The 19,153-nt window shown below is 34.8% G+C and overlaps 1 protein-coding gene across 1 annotated transcript in view; it reads left to right on the top strand.

Annotated features, from left to right (window-relative positions):
• Positions 1-18,379, top strand: part of MTX2 (metaxin 2) — an 80,681-nt gene extending 62,302 nt beyond the window's left edge. Inside the window, exons 5-10 of the mRNA XM_006878956.1 lie at positions 4,493-4,569; positions 6,063-6,155; positions 6,722-6,760; positions 7,144-7,269; positions 9,066-9,142; positions 17,934-18,379. Of these exons, the coding sequence (XP_006879018.1) occupies positions 4,493-4,569; positions 6,063-6,155; positions 6,722-6,760; positions 7,144-7,269; positions 9,066-9,142; positions 17,934-18,117 (596 nt within the window). The 3' untranslated portion in view covers positions 18,118-18,379. The remainder of the gene's footprint in view (positions 1-4,492; positions 4,570-6,062; positions 6,156-6,721; positions 6,761-7,143; positions 7,270-9,065; positions 9,143-17,933) is intronic.
• Positions 18,380-19,153: the final 774 nt, after the last annotated feature.

The following is a 19,153-nucleotide window of genomic DNA, read 5'->3' as shown; positions in this document are numbered from 1 at the left end:
CTTCTCCAGCACCACGGCTCAAAGGCATCAATTCTCCTTCTATCCTCCCTAGTTATTGTCCAAATTTCTGATGCATAACAAGTGATTGCAAAGACCATGGCCTGTATCAGACGCACCTTAGTCTCCAGGGAGACACCATTGCTCTTCAGTACTTTGGAGAGGTCCCTAACAGCAGACTTTACCATCACAATACATCTTCTCATTTCCTGGCTACTGGTGCCAAGAGTGTTGACTGTGGAGCCAAGCCGACTAAAGCTGTGAACAATCTCAGAATCTCTTCATCATCCATCCTGATGCTGCCAATTGGTCCATTGGTGAGAATCTTTGTCTTCTTGACATTGAGCCTCAATCCATATTGATGGCTTCAGTTCTTGACTCTCTGTAGCAAGCGCTTCAGGTCCTTCTCAGTTTCAGCAAGCAGGATTGTGTCATCTGCATAATGCAGATTGTTGATAGATCTTCCACCAATCCTGACCCCACATTTCTCCTCATAGAGCCCAGCCTCCTGGATAATCTGTTATGCATACAGGTTGAAAAGGTAGGTAGATAGGACACTTCCTTGGCATACACCCTTCCCAATTTTGAACCATGCAGTGTTTCCTTGCTCTGTTCTGACAACTGCCTGTTGGCTCAAGTGTAAGTTTTGCATTAGCACGATCAAGTGTTCTGAGATTCCCATTCTTCTCAGAGTCAGCCATAGTTTGTTATGATGCACACAGTCAAACGCCTCTGCATAGTCAATGAAGCACAGATATACATTCTTCTGCTATTCCCTGCTTTCAGCTAAGATCCATCTAACATTAGCTACCATATCCCTAGTACCACGACCCCTTCCAAACCCAGCCTGGACTTCTGGCAGTCCTCTGCTGATGTGCTGTTCCAGTCGTTTTTGGATAATCTTCAGTAGAATCTTGCTTGCGTGTAAACTCAATGATATTGTTCTATAGTTTTCACACTCTGTTTGGTTACCCTTATTTGGGATGGGAACAAATATAGATCGCTTCCAGTCAGTTGGCCAAGTGGTTGTTTTCCACTTACTATAATTAATATTGATGAACAATGATAACTTAGAGAGCCACTCCTTTATGAGTAAATCCATTGAGTATAAGGATTTGATGTAAATGCTGCTTTACTTTTTCAAAAATTAAGTTTAATGAAAGTTGACAGAGACTTAGGGTTTCCAGTCATTCATTATTGCACTTTTCTCCCTGCCCATGCATAACTTTTTTAGAGATACTTTTGTTTATTATGTTTAAACATTCTTAAGTGGTAATAAATTTTCAAAAATTGTAGAAACATGCTTGCCATATGCACAGAAAATTCTGTGTGAACACATCTATATTTATAAGTTTTAGACTATACCTTAAAAATTTCTATAATACAATTTCTTCTTAAAAGCTTAAACATGTCATATTTTTGTAGGTCATTCATTAACTCACATTGTGCTGATATTATACTTAAGTTTTTATAAACTCTCTTTGAGTTCTGACCAAATGAATCATACTATTGTCTGTCCATCTTTTTCCTCTATGTAGTCATACAAAAAATTTGCTTCTTCTTGTTGATTGCCTTCGAGTGGAACACTACTCATAGTGACCCTATGAACAAAAGGCCTGAAGCCACACTACATCTAGCGACATTTATCAAAGTTCATAGTTTCCAGAGGCATGTTATATAACAAGTGGATGCCACTCCTTTATAAAAAGGTTAATAAGCTAATAATAAAGGAAAAAAGTCTTTGTCAAATTAGTTAAAGTCTTAAAATTGAGATGTTTGCTAAAGTGATTGTACTGAATATTATCTAGGTAGTTACTTATCTTCTTTCTGTAGATTTTGTGAGAGACACATAGTTAAATGGTACAGAAGCATGTATACAGTTATAGCAACCCCTGTAGATAGATGAGATTGCCACTTTCTAATACAATGTTTACATTTTATCATAAATGAATATTTCCTTTCATCATGCGTTTTGGATGATTGGGGACACTTATTTTTTAAACTTGCTTATTTCATCTTGTGGATTTTTTTAAAGCAGAGAGTAGCGTAGAATAGACTGCTTAGCTAAAAAAATTGTTTTATGACTTTGTCACATATTAACTGTGTCCTTGGGATTTTTTTTTTTTATCCCTGAGCCTCAGGACTGTAAAATGAAGTTTTTTGGATTAGGTGACATTCAAAATCTAGTCTCGGAATCTATAAACTTGCTTGGCAACATGTTATTTTCTTTAAAAAAGAAATTATAAAAATTACTATTCTGTCTACTGTGTATGTAGGGAAAATGCCCCTCCTTCAGTTTTCTTGATATTAAGATTGACCTTTGACTAGTGTTTGCCTGATTCTTGGCAATTATAAGGTGTACCACTGGTTTCAAGTCAAGCTAATGACAAACGTTATTCATCACTTCCAATTAGAAAATGATAAATTCTTGCCTTAAAAATGTCAAACCTCCAGGGGAGCTCTGGTGGCCTAGTGGCAAGGAGCTGCAACTACATTCCCAGAGGCACACGGTTCAAGTCCACCAGATGCTTTGCCGGGGAAGGAGGCACAATCTCCTCCTGTACCAGTCAGATCCGATTTGACGGTACACACACACAAAAATAATAAAATAATAATAATAAAAAAATTTTAAAAAAATGTCAAACCTCCAAAATATTCTTTATTCTAGACACTCATCCATAACAAGCTTTCATTCTCAGATTATTTTATGTTAGATAGTGTACAATATTTATAGCATTGTACTAATTATAAGATTTATAAGGAGGTAGAAGAAAAAGACTTACAGAATTTAGTGCTCTTATATTGGTAACATGGAAATGTCTTCTAAACTCATCTATTGAATTATTGTATTCCAAAAGCCCTGCCTTTCCTCTGTTAATGTTTGTTATGCTATGGATGCAGATGAAGCTTTTGTTGATGCCGGGTACCTCATCCATTACTCTTAGGCTTACTGAGCCAGAGGAGGAATTCTATTGAAAAGGAGCATGAAGAAGAAGCCTGCTGTTAGTGTGAACTCTGTTTGAACTAGGTCTGACAGCAGGTTTCATCCTGTGGAATTTGATATAGACCTTCTTGCTATTTCGAGACTACTTTATTCTCATCATCTCTATTAATTTCATCAACTATTAGTATATTATAATGAGTTACTAAATATGCCATTTATTGAGAAGTTAGTCTTTATGAGTTTGTTACTTGTTTTCTCATGTATTGGGAACATAATTTATGTTACTTCACAAACTAGCATAACTTCAAAGGTTTTTTGTTCTTTCACTTCTGATAGTTTGAACCAGAGAACATTTATTAATGTTCTAGTATGTGTTTATAAGATGTCCTTAAATGGACATCAGATATTTTTAGAAGATGTAAAAGAGAAAGTTTCTTAAATGTAGTTTAAAATTCATATTGATTGATTGAATCTTTATACTCTGAGGAGAGAGCACAGTTATATTTCTTTGAAATGTATCAGTGTTCATGAACCAATGTCTTAGTTTAGTGATTTGGATAATTAGTACTTATTGCTCTGTAGTGACTTGCTCTGTTAATTCTGAAAGGGAATATTGCAGTCTCTTGGTATTTGCAAGTGAAGAATCAAGAAATGAACCTACATTTTCCTCTGCTTTAAAAGTTAGTCAGTAATCCCATCTACCCAGGGCCATCAAGTTGATTTCAACTCATAGTAACCTTTTAGGACAGTAGATGTGCCTTGTAGAGTTTTCAAGGCTGTAAATCTTTACCAAAGCTGACTGTCTTATCCTTTTCCTTTAAAATGCTTGTAATTTCTCCCTTAGAGCATCTTGTGGGTCCAAACTGCCAACCTTTTTGGTTAGCAGCTGAATTGTTTAGCAACTATGTCACCCAGGCTCCTTAATACCTTGTTATTGTTAGGTGCCCTTGAGCCAGTACAAATCATAGCGACCCTGTGGACAGCAGATCTGAACCCTGTCCTTTTCTGTGCATCCCCACAATCTTTGATACACTCAGTGCATTGCTGCACTGATTGTGTCAACCCACGTGATTGAGGGTCGTCTTCTCCTTCACTGTCACTCCACCTTTCAAGCATGCTGTCCCTCTCCCAGGTAATAACCTCTCCTAGCAACATGCCCAAAGCATGGGAGACAAAACCTCTAATGTCAAATTCCTTAGTAACTAGTGTCTAAAAATTTGTACAACATAACACATTTTTTTAAATTTTTATTATTTTTGTGTGTGCGTGTACCGTCAAATCAGATCTGACTGGTACAGGAGGAGATTGTCCCTCCTTCCCCGGCAGAGCATCTGGTGGGTTCGAACCGTGCCCCTCTGGGATTGTAGTTGCAGTTCCTTGCCACTAGGCCACCAGAGCTCCCCAACATAACACATTTTAACTGTCATTTTTAAACTTTGTTTAATAAAATCTATATTATGAAAACGTATTCCAGTTTTATGTAAATTTTGGTTTCCTTTTGTTGGCACAGGCTTTAATTTACTATTTTCAACAGTTATTTTTCCTCAACAGGTAAAATACCTTTTATTCATGTGGGAAATCAAGTTGTTTCAGAGCTTGGTCCAATAGTCCAGTTTGTTAAAGCGAAGGTAATAAGATATTAAATGAATTTTATCATAGTGACTCTTAAATAAGCCTTCCAACATTCTTTAGCATATTGTCAACATTTACAGTGATTTTTAACGTAGTTTTAGAAAATAGTAGTGTAAACTTCTGGAGAAATAACTCTAAATACAAGGTGCATCTGTCCCCATAATGTAAATCAGTGACAGAAGCAGTAACTTGATCTTTCCAAAATGGAATTGTCTAACTTATGCTTATGAGAATTTTGGTCATAAATTAAAACTATTAGATTGTTATAAAATCGGATTAATCATTGAGAAGGAAAATAGAACATGTTTAAAGGTTAATTGTGCTTAAGACATGCATTTTAATGATTCTACTTTTTATTTATTTGGTTTGGATTTTAATAGTTATCTAAGGATGAATGCTATTAATATTTTATGAACCATCCTTCTAAAACTTTGTGCATATAAAGAAATTATACTAGGCTATTTCATGGAAAGTTATAGATACTTAGAAGGATGGCAAGTTAGCAAAAGAGAGGAAGGTCCCCAAGGAAATGGATTGACATGATGACTGCAACAATGGACTCAGGTGTATCAGAGATGATGAGAATGGCACAAGATAGGACAGGATTCAGATCTGTTGTCCATAGAGTTGCCATGAGTCACTCTTGACAACACTTAACAACTAGAGATATATGTTCTTTCACAACCTGCTTTTAAAAGTAATCATTGTATTTGAAAATCACCAGTGTTTTGAAATTTTTCCATCCTAATGATTGTCATTCTTTTTCATTCTTTTAAGTCATTGTATATAATTTTGTTGTATAGATATGTTATAATTTACTTACTCAAGCTTTTATTGATGAGCCTTTAGATTGTTACCACTTTTTTTTTTTGTTAAAAGTAATTCTAATATAAATATTCTTGTACACAAACATTTGCACCTTTATCTGATTATCTTCTTAGGATAAATTGTTAAGAGTAATAGTGAATGATACTACAGTGTTGTATGTACTTTTCGGACCTTAGATTGCCAGATTCAACTGAAAATTATATCTTCTTATGGATCTATCAGTTATTATGGTATATTGTTAGTTACTGTTGAATTATCTCAGATATGTTTCTCTATACCTTTACTGATGCTGTTTTCATCATCACCATTTTATAAGCAATGTGTTAATAATTTAGCATTTCTTACTGCAGTAAGTTTAGTCTCTTAAGGTTTACTAAATCATTCAGATTTTTTATTTTGTGAAATAATTGTTAATACAATTTTGTCCACTGAAAAACACTTTTTTGTAATGAAAAAGAAATACTAATAATGGATATAGTGTTAGCAGAATAGTAAATAGTCCTTCCTATATAAGAAATTTGTTTTTGAAACAATTTTGGAAATTAATCCATTGGATATTTCTAGTAGAAACATTGATGTTATATTACTTGGCCGTAAGATATATGAAAGTTTTTGTGTGTTTAATATGATGCTTTTAAAAAATTTTTTAAATTCCCTTTAGGGCCATTCACTTAGTGATGGACTGGATGAAGTCCAGAAAGCAGAAATGAAAGCCTACATGGAATTAGTCAACAATATGCTGTTGACTGCAGAGGTATAATACAAGATAATAGGGCTTCAAAGTAAGCTCCCCACACACAATATATTTAAGTATTATTTTAGTTATTGAGAAGTTAAAAAAAACAGTCAAGTAATTATTGGTTTTGTGAACAAGTTCCCTAACATTTCTAATTTCTAGTTTTTCTGTTATGAGCAGTGATGATTCTTGCCTACTCAGTATTTTATTTCAGCCTTGTGAAATTTACTTAAATTATATCTATAGAATACTCTAATGATATTTAGAGAGATGTACTATACAGATAAGGAAATATTTTTATAAAGTATTATTAAATGTACTTATACTATCACAATATTGATATAGATGGCAGAGATGACGAGGATGGCACAGGATAGGAAAGGGTTCATCTCTGTTGTTCATAGGGTTGTGTGAGTTATACTTGACTCAGTAGCACCTAACAACAACAACATCATCAATAGTAATATTGGCTGGAGGGGAAGAACCTTTGCTTAATAAAAAATTACCATGACAAGAAAAAGCTTCTTTTATTCATTTTTATCTTCGGTATCCTAAAGTTTTCATGACTGTTCTTTTGTTTCTAGCTGTATCTTCAGTGGTGCGATGAAGCTACAGTAGGGGAGGTGAGTGGTTCTGCAGCATTTATCTTAATTAAAATTTAATGAGAAAACACTTTTGCTCAGAATCGCAAGTCCCTGCTCATAAATGAAACATTGTGGTTTATACCATTAGTGATATAGTTTTTCACTTACTTTAATTTTGCTTGCACATACAATTTAGAGAAGCTATGTGTCATTGTTTGATATAGCTGGTTGCAGAGTACATAAAAGTTTATATATTTTTAAAGTGAATGGTTTAAAGTTTAATTTTTTAGACTGCACACTGTGTACTTTTCCAGATTGTTCAGTTTGTATTCTTTGAAAATATATTTCCTTAAAATTTTATTAGTGTAAACAGTCTTTTTTTAGGAAGAACTGTGTTTTTACCAGATTTTTTTTTTCTTTAGATTACTTATGCTAGATATGGATCTCCTTACCCTTGGCCTCTGAATCATGTTTTGGCCTATCAGAAACAATGGGAAATCAGACGTAAGATGAAAGCTATTGGATGGGGTAACAAAACTCTGGACCAGGTCAGTTCAGGTTGAAATTGAAGTGTTACACTTTTATACACTATACAATTTGTTATTTTGTTGTGATAGTATTTTTTTAACAAATCTACACATAATATAAAGTTAGCAAAACAAACAGAATGAATGAAAAAGGAATTAAAAACAATTAGAAAAAAAAATAAAAAACCCATGAGCTTCTTGTAAAGTGGACTTGGGGGGATTATATAACAATGAAAAAATTTTTTTATTTCCAAAGAGAAAAGCGTGGGGGGGGTGGGCAGGGAGGAAAATGTACAATAATGAATGAATGGAAATCCATGTCCTATATAAACTTTCATTAAAATCTCAGCAAAAAATTTGCTAATTATTCTGACATGAAAGTTATTATATAATTCATTTTTTAAAGTTTGATTTATTATTAGTTTTAATGAAAATTTACAGGGACTTTGTATTTACATTCATTCATTGTTGCACTTTTCTCTCACTCTTCTCTTTGAAAAGTAAAACAAAAATTCTTTCATTGTTTTACAATTCCTCCTACCAGGTCTACTTCAATATACAGCCTTCGATCTGGACTCATACCTAATCACATATCCCTTTTACACAGTTTTCTCCCTCATCTTTTTCAATGCAGTATACATTGTTTATCCCATCTTTCTCAGTCTCCCCCCCAACTCCTGATGTCAATCAAAATGGGTGGCCCCGGAGGACATTATGCTGAGTGAAATATCTCAGTCACAAAAGGACAAATACTTGATAATTCATTTTATAAAAATCACATAATTAGTATAAAAATACATATATAATACAGAAAAATTTTTAAGGATATGAAAACTGACTACAGTTGTAGAAATCTAGAAATTGTTACTGTTAGCTTGAAGAGCATTTTCCTAGATGTGTCCATTTTTTAAGATAGGCTCATATTATATCTGCCACTCTACAGCCTATACATTGTGGGCATTTTTATGTTAATAAATATAGAACTGCTCCTTCAGAGCTTTAAAGGAAACCAGAAAACACTCCCTGTTAATATAGTGCTTAATATATCTAAGTGTTTTTCTTTGGTTCTATATTTACTGAAATAGCAAAATGTGAAAAGTATATCTTGTGAAGGTCATGGTTTTGAGCATCATTAAGCTAATTAACGTCCCTCCTTTTTCCTAATACTAGCCAGCCGTCTCACTGATGTGTGCCATTGACCACAAGGGGGATTGAGTAAATGAATAGGGTTTAGTGAATAAAATCCATCACTGTTAGTGGGGAAGCAAGTCAAATGTTTTAATTCTGATAGGTCAGTAAGGTCGTTTATGAATGAGATAATATATATGCAGAGTCATTTGAAAATAAAGTTCAGGGAAAATATTTCTTCGGGGAGTAGAGTTTTGAGAGAAAAACTTTCTCAAAGATCGTTCTTATATTGTAACTTAAATATACTTGCATTTAAAGGGAGTTTGCTCTCAATTTTTCTGTTTCTTATATAAAGAATAATGTTTATGGTGTATTATGTAGTCTGTATAACACACTGCTATTGCATTGCTCATGAGTCCTGGCACTCTCCATCATGTTTGTGAGGTTGTAAATCTTGGCAGAAGGAGACTGCCTCATCTTTCTTTCATGGAGTGGTTGGTTGGTAAATATGAACAACTGACTACCAGCCCACATGGTCTGACCATAATCCACAGTGCCACCAGCTCCTGATATCGTCTGTAAATTGATTAAACATAAAAGGTAAGACTAATTTATGATTTGGTTATAAAATATTATTCATTTGTTCACTTAAATGTTTGTTTTTCTTTGGGAACTGTTGTCGTTGCTAGGTGTTGGAAGATGTTGACCAGTGTTGTCAAGCTCTTTCTCAGAGACTGGGAACACAACCATATTTCTTCAACAAGCAGTAAGAAATTTTTTCTTTCATGATAAAGATTGTTTTTTTCAACAAGAATAAACCATTCATACACAGTGAAATAATATTTTAAAATTATTTTCCATGTAATCTAACACATAATAATTCAGAAAACAATTCTGATTCAATAAATATCTATTATTTACATAAAGATTTAGTTCTTTAGCATTCATGTTTATTTACACTTATTAGATATTTATTTAGCAGTTCTTGTATGTCTCGCAGAAAGCTAGGCTCTGTGAGACCAGTATTTGGAATTGTTACTGTATAATATGATAAAGTTCTGATAAAGGTAGTTATATAAAGGAGTTATATGGACTCTGAAACTTGCTTTGAAATGTCGAAAAACTAAAGCAAAGGAAGAGTAATGAAGAAAACTGAGCAAATTTCAAAGAGTACTCAGGAAGACAAAGTAAAATTGTTGTTGTTGTTATGTGCCACGTAGTCACTTGTGACTCATAGCGACCCTGTGTACAAGAGCACTAAACGCCATTCTATTCTGTGCCAACCTCACCGTCTCGTCTCAAACGCATTCATTTCCACCACTCCAGTCACAGAGTTGACCCATCTCATCAAAGTACTTCCTCTCCTGCACAGCCCATCCACTCTGCCAAGCATGATGTCCCTCTCCAAGGACCAGTCCCTCCTTGTAACATGCCCAAAGTATGTCAGACGAAGCTTCAGAATCCTTGACTCCAAGGACCATTCCGACTTCACCTTCTCTAGGACAAACCTGTTGGTTCTCCTAGCAGTCCATGGTATATTCAACACTCTTCTCCAGCACCACAACTCAAAGGCCTCAATTCTCTTTTTGTCATCCCTATTCACTGTCCAACTCTCTGACGCATAGCACATAATTGCAAAGATTATAGCCCGGATCAGGTGCACCTTAGTCTCCATCCTGACATTGTTGCTCTTCAGTAATCTTGAGAGGTCCCTCACAGCTGACTTTCCCAATACAATTCATCTCTTGATTGCCGGGCTGCTGTTACCAAGAGTGTTGACTGTGGAGCCAAGTAAACTAAAACTGTTAACTATCTCAATCTCTTCACCATCCGTACTGATGCTGCCAGTTGGCCCAGTGGTGAGAATCTTTGTTTTCTTGATACTGAGTTTTAATCCATATAGGAGGCTACAATCCTTGACCTTCTGTAGCAAGTGCTTCAGGTCCTCCTCAGTTTCAGCAAGCAGGATTGTGTCATCTGCATAACCCAGGTTGTTGATGACTCTTCACCAATCCTGATGCCACATTCCTCTTGTACAGCCCAGCGTTTCGGGTGATCTGTTCTGCATAAAAGTAAAATAGTAGAAGGAAATATGCAAATATCTATAATTAGGAAACGAAAAGGGAAGAATATACTCAGTATTTCTGATGCTGAATGAAGTAAAGAAAAAAATTCCAGGCTTGAGTTGCAATATTGAAGCATTCTATAGGAAAAGTATTGAATAATGCAATAATATGGAAGGAACATAGTTTCTGTACCAAAAAGAATTAGTTGATTCTCTCCCTTTTGAGAAGAAAGTATATGATAAAATTGAAATACCAATTGGATATTTCAGCAAATGTGTGCAGCACTGGATATGCTCACTTATTTATGGCAAGAAATTTGAAAGACTACCCGCCTAACGAGCTTGAAGAGATCCATATTTGTGCCCATTGCAGAGAAAGAAAAGGTGATGCAGCAAAATGTGGAAATTAGGTACCATAAAGACCAAACAAGAACTAAAATCTTGCATAAGATTTCAAAAATGGCTGGAGCAGTATATTGACTGGAAACTGGTGAGCAAGTCGAGCTAGATTCACTAGGGGATGTAGAATGAGGGGTATCATTGCTGACACCAGATGGATTTTGGCTGTAAGCAGTGAAAATAAGAAAGACGCTGATCTACGTTTTATTGAATATATACAAAGACTCTGTGGATCTTAACATATTATGGATACTGGTGGGAAGAATGTGAATTCCAGAACACTTAATTGTGCTCATAGGGAACCTGTAAGGAGTTACTCAAACAGAACAAGATGATACTGCATGATTTAAAAGGGGACCGTTTGTGTGAAGGTTTTATCATTTCATCATTATTAGTCTGTTTGCAGAACAAATAATCCAAGAACCTGGCCTGTTTGTAGGTGAATGTAGCATTATGATTGGAGGGAAATTAGTAACAATTTGTGATAGGCAGTTGACATCCTTGCTTGCAGAAAGTGAAAAGGACTTGAAGTACTTACTAGCTGCAGAAGATCAGAGTACAGCCTTTAATATGGATTATATCTGAATATAAAGAAAACAAAAATCCTTACAACTATACTTAATAGTAGGTATAACTTTATTGAATTTTCAGTGATTTTATTTTACTTTGATCTGTGTCAGAAGCATCAGTCAAGAAATCAAACAACATAGTGCATTGGGCAATTTGCTAAGGATCTCGTTAAAGTGTTAGAGAGCAAAGATACCACTTTGAAGACTAGCTGTGGTATTTTCACCTGCCTTATAAGTATGTAAAATTGGGATAGTGAATTGGAAGATTAAAGAAGAATTGATATGTTTGAATTATGTTGGTAAAGGATATTGAATATACCCTGGGCTGCCAGAAGACCAAACACATCTATCTTGGAGAATGCACTTTAGGAGTGAGGGTGGCAAATACTCTCTTGTACTTGTTATCAGCTGGGACTAGTCCTTAGTGATACATATCATGCTTGGAAAAGGAAAACCCCTAGGTACTGCCATCAAGTTGATCACGACTCATAGTGATCCTCTCTCAGTTTCTTTAGTTGTAAATTTTTATGGGATGAAATTACCCATTTTTCTCCCATGGAGCAGGTGGTAGATTCCAACCACCAACCTTTGAGTTAGCTTCACAGGGTATAATGCACTATGCTAGCAGGGCTCCTTTGGTGAAGTCAAGGTCAGTAAAAAAGATTGTTAAGGAAGTGGATTGACACAGTGGCTGCAACAGTGGGCTCTGCAACAGTGGGCTCAGGCATAACAGTAACAATTGTGAGAATGGCCTAAGACTAGGTAGCATTTTGTTTTGTTTTGCATAAGGTTGATAATGACTTGAGCATGTAATATCAACAATGTATTAAGGACTGTGAACTTTTAACAAAATTCTAAACTTACAAAGTTCGGTTTAAACATGAAGATACTACCAGTGTCACTTTAGAGGTTTATTATCTTGGCATGGTATAATAAAAAATGAATAAAAATAAAAAAAATTGTTGAGTGGGTCTACATTGTTATTCATTTACCTATCTCTTAAAGATTAATGAAACTATTTGTACAAAAATAAAAACGATCATCTGTTAAGCATATATGTGTAATATATATAAACTGAGGAATTCATGTTTCATTAAAAAAGAATATTTTTGCAACCTGAGAAGAAAGTGTGGTTAAAAATGAATTTTCTTCCTTTACAAATGTTTTTACAATTTTAGTATCTTAGAATTGATCTACATTAAAATGAGCTAAAATTAACATTTTAATTTCAATAGTTAAAATAATTCTAATCATTTCTTGGATTCTTAAGAAAATCTTACTCTATAGATTTCTTATAATAATCTTTGTTTTAAACAATAAGGTTTTAAAAGTTGCTATTGTTTATTTTTGTCTTCAAAGGTATTCATCTTCTGTAGCATATCAACTGTTGTTTCGGTAGAGATTTTATAATTTGTACTAAAAATGACCATAGTAGTAGCTTGGAAGTATTTAGATTATAATATAAGTAATGTGTAACTGCATATAACTGATACTTAACTAAAATTTGGGGTCTGTTGATCTCTGGAGCAGAAAGGTCACAGAGTTCAAACCATAAAATCCTGATAGCTAAAGCTTCTTGCAGCTATGTTTCTAGTCATGTTTGCTGTGCAGATTTCATTTGTTTTGTCTCTAATACAAAGGAAATGTATCCATATGTTAGTATTATATACTTCTTTTTCTTTCTGATATAGGAATTCTTTGAAGTTGAAAAGCACAGAAGGGGTTTGTTTTGTTTGAAGTGCATCATTCTGTTAAGACTTGGCTTTGTTATGCACACTATCATCAGGAGGCCAGGAGGATAGATCTAGATTCTTTTTATTTAAATCCACTGCCAAAGAGTTAGTAACCAAGTTTCATTTGGCAAGTAACTGAGGGAAATTGTCAAGGTAACTTTCTTCTTTATAAGGGAGTAATTGATATAAATTTGTAATGAAAATTTCAAAGTTAAAAACATGTGCAGAACCAAAGACTTGCTTTTAGAAAGTGTGCAATTAATATTAAGATGTAGAGTTTGAAATTAGTTTACATGAAGCTTAAACAGAAACATTTTACTCTTCTAACAACTGATTATGGTTGAAGAATGGAATAGATTTCATCTTTAATTTTCATTTTTCCCACTAAGTTAAAGAGAATTTGAAAAAAAAATTATAATACAAGACAAATAGTAACATTAGGTTTATTCTCCTCATATTTCACAATATATATTATTAGTAGCTTTTAAATATTGAAAACATGATTTTGAAACTGAGTCTGCAAGTATTTGTTAAATCTTTCCTGTGATGCTGACGTGATGTCTGTTAAGCTACCTACACAAAGATTATGAGGCAATTAATTCCCTGCCAGGGGATGAACATAGTCTTGGAATGATAATATTGAGGTTTTCCTTAAAGTGTTCATTTTATGTTATTTTCTAATGAAAGAAGAAAATGATTTTTATAAAATTTTTCTTCAGTCTAAGAAGGATAGAAGAGTTGTATTCTAAAATATTTATGAGCACCTTGCAGATTGGATGCCTTCCAAACAAACCCTGTTAGCTAGAAGCAGCTCAATAAATGTTGGTTAAACCAGATTAAATTGAATGAAGAATTAGACTTGAAAAAGAAAAAAAAATGTTACCAAGTACGAAGAAAAAGGCAATATTTGCAGGTACATATTTGTATGTTGATTAGGGATGTAAAATGAGTGTAGACAGCATGAGGATGGCGAAGTCTGATATCTACTAAGGCCACAAAGGGGAAATGTCCTAATCATAACATCACAGTACAGAACTAATTCCTGTAAGGTCAGACATGTTCTTTCATGCTCCCGCACCTACTTCTGCTGATTCCAACACCAATCTTGACTGCTCTGCTGAGTCTGAAATTTGTTGCAGTAACTATACAGACTTCATGGAACTAAAGTCAGCATTATGGGGTTCATTGGGGAAGTTAACAGGCTATAATTCTATTTGGCATCAAGATAAAATCCATGCAGACAGCATCTCAAGTGTGAGGTCAGTGTTAACAGAGTTCCCATAGTCCTATCAGTTATTATCTCTTCCTTCAGTCATCCAGCAACCTTGGGTGAAAGCCTCTACCTCTGGTTCAGTGGGGCAGCAATTCCAAGTCTGGTGTCAGTCTCTGGTTCTCTGCTGAGGCTGCTGTTCCTTTTGTCCAGATTGTGGCCTGGCTAACATAGCAATCTCTGACCCAGGAGTACACACACTGCTTCCTCTTCCTTGTTGGTGTGGCAATTTCCAATTTCTGCTGCTGAATAGACTTAATGGCAAGAGTAGCCAACTCTCCCTATGGATAGACTCACATGCCCTAAGAGTAATAGCCTAAGAAAACAATTTTTAAAAAATAGATCCACAACATCACAGAGGAGCATTGAGGAAATAGTGCAAAAAGAAGGAGGAGGAAAAACTCTGGTCTTAAAATGGAAAATTTTAGGGGAGGAATGGGGTCTTATTAGAGTTTAGTCAATTAAGAAATTGCTGCCTTAGAAAAGAAAACTCAAGCAAGATCCACATCTCACTCACTACACAAAAACCAACTCAAAATGGTTCATGGACCTAGGACTAAAACCAAGGACTATAAACTTCATTAGAGAAAAGTTTGGGAGAACTCTAGAAGTCCTTATCCACAACATAAACAGTCTTTCAAGCATCCTGAAAAAGCTAAGCCAGGAGAGGATAAAATAGATGAATGGGACCTACTAAGAATCAAATCCCTATGCACATCCAAAACCTTCTCCAACAGAGTACAAAGGAAAGCCACAGACTAGGAAAAAATATTTGGTAATGACATGTTTGACAAGGGACTTATATCTAGAATTTATCAATTACTCGAGCATCACAACAAGATAAACAACTCAGTTGCAAAATGGGCACAGGATATGAACAGACACTTCACCAAAGAAGACATTCAGGTGGCTAACAAGCACATGAAGAAATGTTCAAAATCCCTAGCTCTAAGAGAGATGCAAATCAAAACTATGAGGTATCACCTCACTCCAGTAAGAATAGCAAAATTTAATAGAACAGCAAACAACAAATGCTGGCGAGGTTGTGGAGAAACTGGAACCCTTATTCACTCTTTTGGGAGTGTAAAATGGTACACCCATGTTTATCGCGGCTTTGTTCACAATAGCAAGAAGTTGGAAACCCAAGTGCCCATCAACAAACGAATGGATAGAGCTGTGGTATATTCACACAATGTCATACTATGCTGCCTTGAAAAACAAGGATATTACTCAAAATGGGTGACCCTGGAGAACATTATGCTGAGTAAAATATCTCAGTCATAAAAAGACAAATACTGCATAGTGCCACTGTTGAAGAATGGGACTGACGTTTAGGGTTGCGGTAAGACTGAGAAAAACTGGATAGATTATGTATACTGAATTGAAACAGATGAGTTTAAAAGTGATATATGATAGCATATTATGATTATCACAGGAATCCAGAATTAAGGTTGCATAGTGGAGTGCATTTGGGGCGGGTGGGGGGATGGGGATGATTGTATACCAACAAAGAAGTTTATCTTTTGCTTTTCAAAGAGAGGAGTGAGCGGGGGGGAGGGGCAGAGAAAAAAGTGCAACAATGAATGAATGGAAATCCAAAATCTCTGTAAATGTTCATTAAAATTAATAAAATGGTACAACTGCTATGGAAGGCAGTATGGCGCTTTCTCAAAAAGTTGCAAATAGAAATACCATTTGACCCAGCAATTCCACTACTGGGATTATAACTCAAAAAAAACATAACTGCCACCCAAGTAGATACATGCACACCCATGTTTATCGCAGCTTTGTTCACAATAGCCAAGAGTTGGAAACAACCTGTATGCCATCAACAAACAAATGGGTAGAGGAGCTGTGGTATAATCACACAATGGAATACTATGCTGCACTGAAAAACAAGGAACTCATGAAATATTCTTCAAAATGGGTGACCCTCGAGGACATTGTGCTAAGTGAAATATCTCAGTCACAAAAGGACAAATACTGCATAGTGCCAATATTGTAAAATGGGACTGACATGGAGGGGAGAGACTGAGAAAGATGGGATAAATAATGTATACTGCATTGAAACTGATTTAAAAGGGATATGTGATTAGGTACTATTGTCATGACAGGAGTCCAGAATGAAGGCTGCATAGTGGAGTGGACTTGGGGGAAGGGATTGTATAACAATGAAAGAATTTGTCTTTTACTTTGCAAAACAGGTTCACATTGGTTGTGTTGAAAAAGGTAGGGAGAAAACATTAGATGTTGAGGTTGAAGAAATGAACAGGTCACATTATCGAGGTTTTGTGTGGTAATGGTAAGGAATTTGACATTGTAAGTGGAATGGAAATCCTTGGGATTATTTTAAGCTTGAAATAGTATGATCTGGTGACATTAAAAATAAAAAAGACTTTGGCTGCTGCCTGGAAATGAATAGAAGCAGAGAGATGTATTAGGAGGTTATTGTAATGATCCAGAGAGCTCGAATGGCTTAGTGAGGAAGGAATTGTGCTGCCAGCCAAAGGCAGGTGATATAGATCCACCAGCTGCTCAGCAGGAGAAAAATAGGCAGCCTCCTCCTGTACTTTTTGCAGCCCTGAAAACCTGCTGGAGGGTCAGCTGTGCATTGGCTCCAGTGGCAGTGAGTTGAGTTGCAGTGGTCCAGATAATGGTAGCTTATCCTAGAACATGGTGAATGAATTAGGTGATGGCTTTTAATAGTATGTTTCAGAGGGAGTGTTTCATTAGATTTGTTGGTATGGATATACAAAATACCATGTACAATCTTTGGTATTTTGACATCACTTTGTGCATCTCTTAAAGGACTTAATAAACTGTGTTGTGGTAGTTTATGTTTTGTGTCTGTGTCTTAGAGAAAACATCTTTCTTCTTTTACTGTCTTTGACATCTGTTGTAGTTCCTGCCACATTTAACACGTTGCCGCACACTTTTAAATTGACAACCGTGCTTAGAAACACATTTGCCGTCATTTGCGGCAGCGTGTTAAGAAGCTTGCTATTTTCAGTGAATAAATTAATAAAAATAATACTGTCAATTGCAGCTATATTATACAACAGATTTTTTATACAACAAATTTTATTTTGCTTTATTTCAGAAAAATGGCTTTTAAAAAATTGTTATTATACTAGCAGATTATAATTTAAAATACTTGTTTTTCTTACTTTATCATGCCTTTCACTGCTGTCAAGCCAGTTAAGACTCGTGTTAACTCACTAAGGGGCTTCTGAAATTGTATGTTTTGGTGAGAGGAGAATGCTCATCTGTCTCCTACTGAACAACTATTTGAACTGCTAAACTTTTTGGTTAGAATGTATATATAGTATCCTGTGCTAACAGGGCTCCTATGTCTCATAATGAGAACTCAATAAAATTCTATTAGATTGGTGATGAGTATTTTCTTCTGTGACTTGTTTCTTTTAGATTAGTGATTTAAAATCTTTTTTTTTACAGAATATATTTTATCCCAAATAATAGAAATCCTATTCATGATACTTTTATTTCTGCTTTCATTTTAGGCCTACTGAACTAGATGCACTGGTATTTGGTCATTTGTATACCATTCTTACCACACAATTGACTAATGATGAACTTTCTAAGAAGGTGAAAAACTATAGCAACCTCCTTGCTTTCTGTAGAAGAATTGAACAGCATTATTTTGAAGATTGTGGTAAAGGTAGACCATCTCTCAGGTTGTCCTAAAGTTCCTTTTTAATTTAATTTTTAAAATCTAACTTTGGAAATAAGTATCATTGAATGCTACAATAGAAAATGATATCAGCGTTTTAAAACCAAAAACACTGTTTTGGAAACCTCAAAACAAATTATTTAATGTCTCCTTTATGTACTTTCTATAATTTTTCTGTACACATTAAAATAATTTCTTAATTATTCCAATTGATTTAATCTATTGAAATTTTTGTTTCCTTGAAACGTATATGAATATAGAAAAAATAAAGCTTAATAACTACATGGATGTTATATTTATTTTCTTTTGTAAATCACTGAGTTTTATACATTTGGAATAAAGAGTGTCTTTTCAAAGGCCAGTGATATGTGTTATATGTTAGGTGTTTTTGCTGTGTATATGGTGAATCTGATCATAGGAAAATTTTTTATTTTTTAATTTAGCACCATCTTTATTGGTATTATTTCATTAATATAACAAAAGGGAAAAATCTCTTGTTTTCAAAAAGGGTCATATTTACAGGTATAAGGGACAGGAATTCAACACATATTTTTGGATTACACAATTCAATCCTTAATACCGTCCAGTTGAAAACTGGACAAGACATTTAAATAAACATTTCACCCGAAGAGCTGTGTTAATGCAAGTGAGCACATGAAAAGATGCTCAGTGTGGATACTTACTAGGGAAGTGAATGTTAAATATATACTGCTGTATCACCATAGACCCACTTGAATTACCACAATTACAGAAATCTTGATAACAAGTCAGAAAGAGGCTGTGGTAGAATTGACAATCTTACTGGGAGCGGAAGAGCAAAACGATACAGCCCCTTTGGCCAAGTTTGCTGCAGTTTTTTAGAGTTTAAAATACTTAGCACTTACTCCAATCCAACAACCCCACTTCTAAACATATAAAAAAAGAAATAAAACACGTTCACACAAGGGCCTATACTCAAATATTCATAGGAGCTTCTTTGTAATAGCAAAAGCTTGGAAACAACTCTAATGTTTATTTACTAATAAAGGACAGCTTTTTCCTCTCCCTTTC

The sequence above is a fragment of the Elephantulus edwardii genome, unplaced genomic scaffold (assembly GCF_000299155.1).
Source record: "Elephantulus edwardii isolate Elephantulus edwardi_28Jun2011 unplaced genomic scaffold, EleEdw1.0 scaffold00001, whole genome shotgun sequence".
Classification (NCBI taxonomy): domain Eukaryota; kingdom Metazoa; phylum Chordata; class Mammalia; order Macroscelidea; family Macroscelididae; genus Elephantulus; species Elephantulus edwardii.
Note: the sequence above shows the minus strand (reverse complement) of the source record. Positions and strands in the feature narration are given on the sequence as shown.